The sequence below is a fragment of the Myripristis murdjan genome, chromosome 13 (assembly GCF_902150065.1).
Source record: "Myripristis murdjan chromosome 13, fMyrMur1.1, whole genome shotgun sequence".
NCBI classification, from domain to species: domain Eukaryota; kingdom Metazoa; phylum Chordata; class Actinopteri; order Holocentriformes; family Holocentridae; genus Myripristis; species Myripristis murdjan.
Window position 1 is genome coordinate 10,221,334 of NC_043992.1, and position 12,883 is coordinate 10,234,216.

A 12,883-nucleotide genomic window follows, 5' to 3' on the forward strand; every position below is an offset into this window, starting at 1 on the left:
TCGATTTGTAATTGAGTCGGTTTCCCATTCCACATCTAAATTAAAAAAAAAAAAAAATTAATTAAATTAAAAAAAAAAAAAAATCCAGCATCCTAGATTTTTTGATTGCAAAAGGAAGCTGCCGTGGAGTGTCTCATCACCCGTAGTTGAGAAACCATAGATTCATCTTTTTTGTTCAGATCAAATTCCATTGTTTGATTGGGGCATTAGCAGGACATCTTGGCACTGAATTGAAACTTTGGCATGAATTCTCCTCAACAGTTGAACATTTCATCCAGAGTAAGCTATCCTGACCAACGATGGATGAACTGTTCACCACCTCCGCTCCAATATGCGCTAAAGCTTCGTCCACACAGATGACTTTTTTGAAAACACAATTTTTTTACTTTGACCTTCTGTCCACATGACAAAATTGATTTTGGTCACTAAAAACACAATTTTTGGAAAATTCTCTCCGGTGTGGGCATTTTTGAAAATGCCATTTTCCTTATGTTGTCAAAAACGGATGAAAATGAAGCCAAGTCCTGATGTGACTGACATGACTCTGCTCCTTTGTGCATGCTCACAGCAGGGCTACTGACCTCAGGTACCATGCCATTATGCAGTTATTTTGATCAGCTCATCTTCATTTGTGACGTTTAGAAGATCAGCCTCCTCCCTTGTCCTTATAGACAAATCTACCTTGTTTTTTAAATCATTGAGCTTCATTGTTCAGACATTTTACCTGTTTTTGCACTTGCGTTTGTAGCTAACTCTAGGACGTCAACAAACCGCTGCAGTCACTCCTTAGCTTCTTTGCTGATGCTCATATCACAAAAACAGATGCGTTTTTGCTTTTTTGTGTGTACAGAAGGATTTTCAAAAAGGCTCTAGTGTGGAGGGATTTTTTTTTTTTTTTTTTTTTTAAAGATAATTAAAGTCCCATTTAAAAGAAGTGATCTCCCTGTGGATGAAAGTTTGTACATTACTACACCTTACAGGATTCCTGGGTTGTGAAGTCCTCAGAATTCAAGGAGTTAACTCTATTATTTGTGGCAACCAGAGTGCAAGATTGCCGAATGGAGCTTTCAGTCGAGCCAAAAAAATGAAATCCACTGGCCCATACAGCAAAGAGTATTCTTTCATTGAACAGGATGCTACCATGCCCAGTAATCTCATGTGTCATGAGGTAGTTTCTGATCATAGTTACAGCAATAGCAGATGTCAGATCTGGGGATATGTGTCAGAGCCATCTTGTTTTGGTGTTCACTACCACAGAAAACGTGCCTTGGGCTGGGCTGTAAAATTGTCATGTATATCCAACACAGTCAAATCCACTGGTTCTCCTTCCAGAGATTGACTCTGCCTGAGTCGCAGACCAGCACGCTCAGTCTGGAAATGTGTTGTCCAGTAAGTCGGAGGGGAAGCGTAGATTACAAGTTAAGTTGAACTAGCTGCCTCCTTCCTGTCTCCTTCATTCTCTCTGCCTCTGATGTAGCTGGTTAAGGTCATTAGCCCCGCTAGGAGCCCTTTGACATGGCCTGATTATGTTTGGCTGGGGCTGCATGGGATATGTGAGATGAGATGTGTTCCTTTGGATCATCAGTGTGCGGCTGTTTGTGTGTTTCCATATACCTTCGTGTGTGTGTGTGTGTGTGTGTGTGTGTGTGTGTGTGTGTGTGTGTGTGTGTGTGTGTGTGTGTGTATGTGTATGTTGAGCCAGTGTGTGGCCTGTTGATTGCCCTTGATTAACAGACTGCCAGGCACTAAAACCAGAACTAGAGCCTTTCTAATGTAGCATCTTGAGCTGGTTATTTCCAATCAGTTCCACAGGAGGCCTTGAACCCAGGTGTGTGTGTGTGTGTGTGTGTGTGTGTGTGTGTGTGTGTGTGTGTGTGTGTGTGTGTGTGAGTGTGCGAGAGAGAGAGTATGCCCACAATAATATTACACACACTCGCATATAATTAACTAAAAAGAATATGTTACTCACGACATTGAGGCAACATGGTACATTTTCTCCTTACAGAGAAACATGTTTTTGGCATTTTTAAAAAAGGTTTTAAATCGGCGTATCAGAGAAGATCCTACATTTTATTCAAACTCAGTACAGTAAATGCTTAGCACTAAAGTGTTTTTAGCCGCACATTGTCATATTTTTGCTAGAAGCTATAAAAAAAAAAAAAAGTTTCCAAATCTACGAAGGGAGCAGATTTTGTTTTTGACAGGAATTCTCTGGCCTAGCTGTAGAGGGACATGCAACACAGTTCAGCAAACACTTTTAATAATCTCTGCCGTTGTCTATTTGCAGCCAAGCTGAGCAGCCAGGATTCCTACAACAACTTCACAAACAACAACATGGGTAACCCTCGGCTGTCCCCGCTGCCCAGCCTCACCGTGGTCCTGCCTCTGGCGCAGATCAAACAGCCCATGACCCTGGGCACCATCACCAAACGAACCGGGTAGGTAGCACCGCACTCAGCCTATGTTCCCTGCAAGAACTTTTCAGGTTGTACCAGCCCAATCAACAAGCTGTCACCTGTTCAACTTAAATGGTGTGGGTTTGCAGAGTTCATATGTTATACAGCTACAGATACAATTATCCTTTGAGGTTATTTTATACAGAATCCATAACCTTGTAGGATAATCCACAACCCTCTCATGCAGTTATGATTGTAAGTGTCTTGTTTTTCAAATTTCAAAATGGTGAAGTGTTGATAGTCCTTGTGGTGTTTCATCATGAAAAGATCAGTCACTCCTCTAAATTTGAGTCAAACGGCTCATCGACTGCGAGTATGGATTGATTCTCGGGGTCATTCAAGTTCATTTTGGCATGAACGGACATGAACTTACTTCGCATTCGTGTTTTGCAGACTCTGTAACACGGATTGTGGCAGCTGCGGCCTGCTGAATGCCGTAGCCTTTTCCCTCACACATTCAGCCCATGCTCATGGCTCATTTTATCTCAGGCAGCCACTATTTTTGCATAGGCTAATGAAGCACAACAGCCGCGCCGCCTTATTCTGTGGGTTGTTTGGTGAGCGGCTAGAAGAGTTCATGCGTTGTAGAAGGGAGAAACACAAACAAACCAAACACCAATACTTTTATGAATACTGTTTAAGTCATATTCAAGGCATATTAAATGTAGCGTGACCCACAACAAGGCTCCTGGATAGTGAAACAAAGATTTGGTGTGGAAATGAGAGAGCTCTGTTGTGTACCCATGTCCTCATTGTCTTTCTTTTTTCAGTTTGATCGTTGTCATCCATTGAAATGATGTAGTTTTAAGGCAGCTTAGGTCACCAATCAGAAGCTCCTGCACTTTGCTAAATGCATTTACATACAGTACAGGTGGCTCCAGAAATATGGCCAGATTTTAATATTTTAATTTAAATGTAATTTTCCTGCCCTGTTTGAATGTTAAATGCCCCCCATGATATTTGATAAGTGAGCTTTGAGGATTAAAATAGATACCTGATACCTGGTCACTGTAAGCAACACAAGAGCCATGTTCCTAATCATTAAAATGACTTGCAATGGAAGTTATTTGGCTTGTAAAGAAGGTTCTTTTTCATAAATGTCCCATTACTATAAACTGATCTGTCCCGACACAAAGGTGGTGACTTTGGTGACCCCTTGAATCTCTCACCGATACCTTTTTACATCCCTGGCATGAAGGTGACTCATGACTGCCCCCTGTACCCTCCCTACAGACCACAAAACCATTTTACACAGGAATGGTCTCATTTTTCTACAACCATTGTCCAGTGCTTTCAAAATAAATCTGAAACAATATATTGAGGTACATATTCTACATGTAAAGGCTTTGATTATCTTTAAATCTTTGAGACCGGTGCAATTTGCTTGATTTCTTCCAAAAACACAGATGAAAAACAAGGTGATTAGCAAATTGGCAAAAAATAAGAAGAACATAAGTTTAAAAAATTACACTCCTCTAAAAAATACAGGAATATTGTAAGCAAAAAGGTCATTGAAAATGATTAAAAATGTATAATTAGATGTCAGATCAGTGATCATATTTACTTGATTTCTTTCAAGTTTGTGGGGAGAAAAAGTAATGACCATATTAGCAAGAAATAGCACAAAAATTAGCTAAAAAAATTTTCTAACAAAAAAAAACTAGAACTAAACTAAAACTAAAATTAGCCAAGAAATGGCTCGAAAATGTGTTAAAAATGTTACTGTTTAACTACTTTGTTTTTTTAAAAAAATATTATATCATAATATATTATAATAATATATTATAAATATGTATTAAATGAAATTACAATATATGAAAATAATTAAAGGAAACTTACTATAAAATTACCACAAAATTACTCAAAAATTAGCTAAATAGCTTAATTAATGAATGAAATTTACCATAATCCAAAACCAAAACATTTTCCCTAAAAAAAAAAAAAAAAAAAAAAATTAGAATAAAAACAAATGAAGGGAATTTTGTTGACAGTGACAGAAAAATAGAAGCTGAAAATGAAAATGTTCTCAGTATCCACTCAAGCTGATCTCTTTAGAAACACTGGTAAAGTTTGTGTTCCCACTTGGATCTCCAGATCAACCGAGGTGAACCAAGGTCAGGTGGGAGACGGCCAAAAACTGACCATAAAACTTCTTTAAACATCTCGTGCAGATTCGTCCAACTGTTTTGAAACCATATGGTTGCACGGCGAGTAAGAAACTAACAAACACCATATTTACACCAATATTTAGTGTAGCTTTTAACTTGTAAGCAGACAGCTTGACACAAACAGGTGTCCGTTCTCCATTTCCAAGTTTACACACCTATGTGGGGTTCTTGCGTTAAGCGAAGATCTCCAAGTGCCGTGCCAAGTTGTTTGACACTAACTGCTTATTTACCTGATTTTTCAAACAAGGAATATGTCTGAGGACTTCAACAGAGGAGAGGATCAACAGTTCTGTGCCCAGCCTGAATATATATAGCAATTTGGATTTTATAACAAAATGGGATTTGGCCATGCCATTTCTTGAGGAACTGGATATGTTAGGCAAGAGGAACAAGACTGGTTAGAGTAGATCATAAACATGCAATGTATGGGTGGATGCAAGTTTCAGAAAACTTCAGAAAACAATGGTGTTAATTAAGATTTGGGCTAAATACTGTTGTAAATACTTAAATACCCATACACAAAAACATCTCAAAATGAGAACAGATGATTTATACCAGAATGTGCTGTTAGCTATTTTCCCTCTGTGGTGCACACAGAGCAATCATTATACAAAAAAAAAAAAAAAAATCATGCTGACAACCATACAGACAAATCTATTAGCACACATCAACATATAAATACCAGCACGTTCATTCAGAACAGCCATAAACAATATCCTTCATTATTGGTTGTTAAAGGTCTGTTTTCATCTTATAATGGAAATTTTCTGTGCGCTGCATGTCTGTTTTTAGATTAATGCAGAACAGGCTTGGAGGATAGCAGTGAAGTAATTTTATATATTTATTTATTTATTTACAATTGCCATTTTAATGCAATTAATGATAAGTATAAACCCACTAAATTTTACCACAGCATTACTACCTGTTCACTGCAGGTTTTTGCTTGGCTCCCAAAAGTCAAAGGTACCCATTGTTCTCAAAAGCACATTGAAAACAGCTTGCATGCTGCTACCTTGATGAATACAGTCCACATTTTAAAGTGACAGTCAACCTTAAAACAACATTTGACCCATAAAAAATCTCAACTCCAAGAATGTAGGTCACACAGAGAGATAAGAATCCATGAAGTTGAATTTTTATTTGTTAACCGGGTGAATTCCAGGTGTTTTTGTGTCTTGTGCAAGGCATTCTGGTTATTTGAGTGTTTAAGATTCTGCAATCTAAAACTCAGAAGTGCGACCAAAATCTTACAAACTAATAAAATAAGTTTTTTCCTCCATTTTTAAACATTTTTTATTTAAAGTCACCAAGAGTTACCATGCACTTTAAATTATAAAAATGTCAATAATTCTATATTTCCTCCTTATGTTTAATTGGAATAGCTTAACTTTTTCGATCCCTGTGCACTGTTATTTCCCTCTAGAGGCAAAAATAAACGTAAGGCAGAGTGGGAGTCTGTCTCTCCATGTTCAGGTCTTTCAGGGTGGAACTGGTTTGGACAGGAGTGCAACTGCAATGACTGTGGCGATATAAAGTCATGTTCTAAAAAATTATCATAGTCATCTCATTTAAAATGATGGATTACAGTATTATGTCTCGGTGAGCTGTTTTTAATGGATTTTTCAAAAGAATGGCAGCCTTTGACTTCTGAGAGGTAATGGAAACCTGCAGTAGAACTTAAGGTGGTAGATTCTTTGGCAAATACATGGGTTGGATGATTCCTTACAAGTATTCCTCTGTATGTTGGTGGGGGGGAAAAAGGGTATTTTAACAACACATTATGCAAAATGTTGTTTTGTTTTGTTTTGTTTCGGTCTCATTTTAAATGCTAAGTGCTCCTTGGTGTTTCTGCCACGCACTTCCCAGAGATCTCCTGTCTACCAAGCATCGTGTCCACAACTGTGACATCTTTTTCCTCGGATTTATTGTTGATGAAGTTTGAGCTTCTTTCCTTTGTCTGTGCAGCCGTACTGGCTATCGCTGCTCATGCTAACTACCCAGTTATTCTTCTGTTTATTCCAAACAAGCCAGAAAGGTAAAATACATCACTTGTTGTGTGCCAGAGGATTTTTCCCGAGAAAGAGCTACCAGACACTGAAAGTTTAGAACAGCAAATGTAGAAGCTTTCATGAATTGGCTGTCAGTTTAATCGTTGTTGTTTTTGATAAATCAGTCACAGAGCAGCAAACCAGATGTTTGTTTTTATGAAACTGTCGGTGAATATTACTTTCAGTTGAGGATCTACTTAGCGCTAAAAACATCTTCAAAAGTATTTGGCTCTTTGAAACCTTCAGGCAGGCTTTTCTGACACACTGTGGTTATGAAGCACCTCAGAGCTGGCAAAACAGCCTCCTTGGTGCTGTAGGACGTGAACAGGCCTTGTAGGCTGCAGTGGTACATCCGTCTCTCCATCTACTCCAGAGGACATCAGCATTAATGCATCAGGACATGCAGCTGTGCAGCCTGCTCCTGCATGCACACGGCTGCACCCGAACACCACACACACACACACGTACACACGCATACACACATTGAGGCGGCAGGTTGGGCCCCTAGAGTGGGGGGTGATATCATATGCTTTCACGCTATACTTGCGCAGGAGTACCCATGCACCATCTGTCTCTCTGTGCAGCCAGTCCTCTCGCTTTTGTGTGTGTGTGTGTGTGTGTGTGTGTGTGTGTGTGTGTGTGTGTGAGGAGGAGCGTCCAGCAGCTGTATTTACACCTGTATGAGCAGATCCCTGTTGGCAGGGCGGCAGAGGAACACACCAGCTGCTTAACCTACATTCTCTACCAGGCTGTCTGTGTGCATATTGCGGTGTGACACACACACACACACACACACACACACACACATACGCGTATATACAGTGCATTGATGAAGCTTCTACATCCTTTGTTCTGACATGGCCACAGTGCCAGAAGACTTCCCTGACCCCCACACACAGCTCTGCAGTCTATATTAGAACATGACATGTCTAAAGCCTATGAATGTTCAAAGGCTACTTGTTTTGTCTTCAGAAGCCGTATATTTTGCCTTCAAAAGTAACCTCAACAAACTTAGAGGAGTTCATGAGGTGCCCTCCCCCCCTGATTTTCTGTCTGGTGCTTTCCGCATGTCGGAGCTGGGAGGTAGAGTCGGATGTGGCTCAGCATCCGCCTGATAACCCTATCCAGACGAGGTTAGGTCGAGGAGTGGGGATCCAGGAGCGAAGCCAAGCCTCTGCTAGTCCTCAAAACCTCCACTGAGAATCCCAAAGAGGGAGAGGAGTGTCAGCTTTGACCCTGCCTCTTGTTTCCTGTTGGTCAAATTTGGCCAAGGGTTGGACTCAGATGAATCGAACCCAAGGGAGGGGAGACACGAAATTGATCACCATCAGAAGATCCTCTCATGTTGAAATGTCAGTGATTGAACTTTATCTCTGAATGAGTGAGCTGTTCAGTCTTGATATTTGGAGAGATGAAGCAGAGTGAGAAGGGAGAGGAAGGTGCAAACATTGCCAGATTTATCCCCGTGCGTGAGAATGTGTTTTCTGGATAGTCCACTCATCCCCTCGGTCAGCAGGGCTTTATGAGAAATGCATGAACATCTCTCTGTGTCTGGCAATGTCAGATTCTTGATCTGCAAGCCAGCAAAACCAAAGCCATTTCACACTTATCAAATCATCACACACACAGTCTGACTTTAACAGAGAGAATTGAAAAAAAAAAAAATTGGAAAGATTGACACACACAAAAGGAAACATGACCCTCTCCATCAAATCCCGCTGATGACATTCTCGAGCAAATGCAGATTGAGCAGAGGCGAGGGAAAAAGAAAGACAAACAGGGAGAGAATGAGTGAGACCCTGTGACCTGCCACAGATGGGCCCTCAGATTACTGTAATGCGTCTGGACGAGCTGGCCGGCCGCTTGCCCATTGTCTCATAGAGCCCTAATGAGACCAGGGGTGGAAATGGGCTTTAAGAACATAGTCAGGTTTAGTGCACCCTGCTAGTGGCATTGCCTCCCAAGCCTCTATCGCCACTGGAACATGTCAAACGCTAGTAAGGCTAAACCATTTGCACAAATCACCGTTGTACCCTCCCTTTTTAATGGCCCTGGCAGAGCAGCTATTAGGGCAAACGGGTTAAGAGATGAATGTGTGAACGATTATTCTGTGGGAGTGGGGTCGTCACCCCACAGGTCGATTATGCTCTGCCTCCCTCTCTCTCACCCCCCTTCCCCCCTCTTTCTCCTCACAACGACTCATCCACTTGTATTCTCAACTGTTCTGTGTTGTCGACATGACCGCTGTTTTCCTGGAAACACTGCACAAATTGTCTTAATGTGTAAAGTAACCGTTGCTTTTCGAGGGGAAAAAAAAAACACATTTGCACGAGTGAAACGACAAGCTTTGCCAAGGGGATTATATATTTTCATTTTTGTAGATTTATTGTAGGATATATTTTAAAGCTGTTGAATTTTTATGATACTTTATGACACTGAAGTACTTATGTATTTAATGTCTGCAATAGAAAAGCTCACAGATAGTTAGCTTAAGAGTTAGAGTACAAGATAGGGGAGTTTAATACAGTGACTTATGGGCACTGGATCAATCTAAAAGGTTTTGTTATTTTTAGTTCTAACATCTACTACTTGTGAAAATAAACAAAAATGCACAACCATTAGTAACACAATGTTTCCCTCTTATAATTAAAACAAAACTGAACTTTGTTTGTTCGTTGTAAAGATGGCTGGGCGTTATGAGTTCACATAGTGATGAAAAACGTTCTCTGCATTAGCAGAATGCTGTATTTGTGTCTCCATCATTTCCATAGCAAAAACAGCTCCCACAATAATGCTTTTAGCACATGAATGAATGTGAAAGAGGCAGATTATCCCCCCAACAAGTCCCGGTACCCATTTTTTTTCTTGAGATTATAGTTATTTTTGAAATTACTATATGGTCGTTTCTTCCTGGCACAAGATTACGATGTGCCTGCTAGATCTACTTTCCGGTTCAAATAAGAAAATATCAAGAAATAACTTTTTAATTTCCTCAAAAAATAGGTACCTGGACTTTTTAAGTCACAATGGGCTGCCATCATCATAAACAACAGGTAGATACGGACACAACTCAAACTCTCCAGGTGCATGGTCCAAGCCAACAGCTTCAAACATACATAGAAGAAACCAGCACACTGGAAAGTAGTCTTGCAGATCACAGGTGTACACGTTCGCTTTTCAGCACTAAGCCAGCATTAACACCACAATACTGTATTCCAGTGTGTTGGTTTCTTCTGCCTAAACCGTAAACCATGAGCATTACCATTAAACCTTTCACTCTGAGTATTCCTTTGACTGAATTTGTGCCCTTCTTCCAAATGTATCCATGTTGATTCCTTTTCTATTAACTCCTGTTCTTCAGTAAACCACCACCAAAGAGTAAATTCCCTCCACTGAGCCACAAGTGTGGAGCTCGAAGAAATACGGAAAAAGAAATTCAGACAGGCATCATGTAAACCCCAAGGTCTACTTGGCCTTTAATCCCTCCTTTGAGATCTCACCCCACTCCTCCATTTGTCTCCCATCAGTGTCCGTCCATTTACCCAGCTGGAGACCCAGAGTGTGGGCTCGGCAGGTTTGATAGGCTCAGCGGAGGGTAGAGACCTTCCACTCCCATCCCCAGACTCAATGGAGCTAGGACCCCGGCACTAAATGCTATACTAACTGATAAGTGGCCGTTTACCAGGGGCCTCCATTACACCAAACAGCATGTACATTTGTCAACTTGCACTCCAGGAGTAAGACATTCCAGGGCAAATTGTTGCTCCCTCTCTCTCCCGGAGGAACATCTTTCTTCACATCCATTGCACTAAGACTAATTGGAGAGTCCGTGCTATCGTCTGGAGGGACCAGGCGGATACAGCGAAAGCGATAAAATAAAGAAGTGCTGCGGAGTGCTTTGGTTGGCCAGGGATCCTGTTTTCATGACTGGGGGAGGTTGGCTCGCGGGGACAGAGTTCAGTCTCATCGGACCTTTATTGCTGTTGGGAAAAGGCTTATTTACTGTAAACTGTTTACGGAGCTCTGTCACTATCTCTGGACTTGCAGAATAAACACAGGAACACACTCCCACTCCTAATGTCTTGTAAACACTAGAAACACACGCACAGACTGACAGATAGAGACAGACACACACACACACACACACACACACACACACACACACACACACTAAAAAGACACTAGACTCTGGATAACTCTTAAACACACACTATGTACTTGTTAACATAATCACAGCGAATACACATTTGCCCACACCCTCGCTTCCAAACAAGCACACACTCACGCAATCACAAGACAATGCACGGCCACAAATACACACTCGCACTAAAAAAAGAAGTCACATGCAAACACACAGCTCCTTGTCTCAACAGTGCCTGAGTGCTATTAGTTTTATTGGTTTCCCCAGTTGTTATACAAATTGGATAAACTATTCATACTGTTTCTCAATCTCAACAATCAAAACTCTTTCCCATCATTTTTCCGTGTCGTATTTACACGGTTGGATTCAGACCTACATATTTCTGCTTCATGTACCCAGTTCCTTTAAAGTTAAGAGGGGGGGAAAAAAGAAAGCATGATGGATGACTGAAGAGAAAACAAAGTCTGTGGACATGCTGCATCTGCCAAATGTATGGTATCACACTTTACAGAACAGCTTGAGCAGTTGAATCATCGAGCCATCCCGCAGGTTTTCAAATCCATCTTAGCGCACCGACGTTCTGTTTCCTGCCTGATACGTGTTGTGCACTTAAACAGACACGTCAAAAAGTATGTAATGTGAAAAGTGTGTTTGCTCAAGTGTGCTAGTTTAATAATGGTTTTTCCATCTATTTCTGTGTTTCTCTCCCCCTCCCCCCTCCCTCCACCCCCCAATCCCCCACCCTCTCATGAAGACCCTACCTCTTTGGGGCGGGATGTTTTGCCATTAAAACTCCATGGTGAGTTTGCTTCTCCCCTTCCTCGGCTCCCTCGGCAGCATGCAACTGTACACTCCGCCACAGCATACCGCCTCCTTTACCTCTCATTTGTCTCCCAGTATATTTTCAACACATTCCGCAGTTTGTTCAGTCATCCCTCCGGGGACCAAAAAAAAAAAAAAAAAAAAAAAAAAAATTCCATGGAAGGGCTTTTTTCCCTTCTTCACCCTTCTTTTTTTTGTGCTGCTTAAATGGATGTTGACCTTTTTGTAGGATGAGTCAATACGTGTTGTGTCAGAGCTAATGTAATACTTAACTTTACAAAGGATTTTTAAGGCTTTGATACAGATAACCTGTATTGTGAGTTATGGTTCCACATTTTTTTTTCTCGATACACCCCATAGGCTTATGTGACAGGTGGGAGTCTCAGGGGATCGAGGGCATTTGGGAAGAATGACGTAGGACTTCTGTTTCTTTGAGGCCACTGCTACAAAATTATATCTCTCTTTTTGTCTTTCTTTCACTCTGCTTAAACCCTACACGGTGTTTATCCAGCAATATCACCTTTGTCTAAAACGTGCTTCAATTTTATTTTTGATCTCTTTGGTTGCATTTTTGTCAGTTGGATGTGTTAATGCACGCAGTGAACAAACTCTAATTTATGCTTACGCCCTCTTGTGATGCAGTTAGTGTCTCCTGTGAGTACAGCAATGTGTTGACTTTTAATTTAAGCATGCACCTCAAGTACTCAGCGTACCTCAGGTGTAAATGGATTATGTTAATGGTTACTGACTTAGTAAGTTATTTGGATCATTTTTGAGGGGAAATAAATAAAGCAAAGTAAATAATAATAATAATAAAAATCTTCACCAAGTTGGCTGGTAAACTAAATATAACACTTGGCCGGAGGAATCTCAAGGACGCTACTTCCTGATCACTGAGACTGTCCAGCCAAAAACATCTTGAAGTGAGGTGAACGATGTTTAGTGTAGTCACTTATTTATGTCTTCTTGTGTCCAAAAACAAATAACTTGATATGTCAAAAATCTACAAATTGTTTCCCTAAGATGGACAGAATTTTAAGTAAATAATCATTAGGAAATGGATGCATTCCATTGTTAATGGTTGAATCGAGCTTAATTTTCTTGTCTAGTATGAACTACTAAATGGCAGAGGGCACAACATTTTCCTGTGCTAGGATCTCACGAGCTGTGGACTTCTCTCGTGGGGGCTGAAGCCGAGTCTCTTGTCATCGCCGTCTTGTGAAATCAGATGCTTACAAGCTTTTAAAA

The 12,883-nt window shown here is 40.7% G+C and overlaps 1 protein-coding gene across 2 annotated transcripts in view; it reads left to right on the top strand.

Moving 5' to 3' along the window:
- bcas3 (BCAS3 microtubule associated cell migration factor) overlaps positions 1-12,883 on the top strand; it is a 356,333-nt gene that overhangs the window by 102,535 nt on the left and 240,915 nt on the right. The window contains exons 16-17 of one of the 2 annotated variants that reach the window (XM_030066285.1): positions 2,288-2,438; positions 11,568-11,612. In XM_030066285.1, the coding sequence (XP_029922145.1) occupies positions 2,288-2,438; positions 11,568-11,612 (196 nt within the window). The remainder of the gene's footprint in view (positions 1-2,287; positions 2,439-11,567; positions 11,613-12,883) is intronic. The other variant, XM_030066286.1, reaches the window with a different exon arrangement.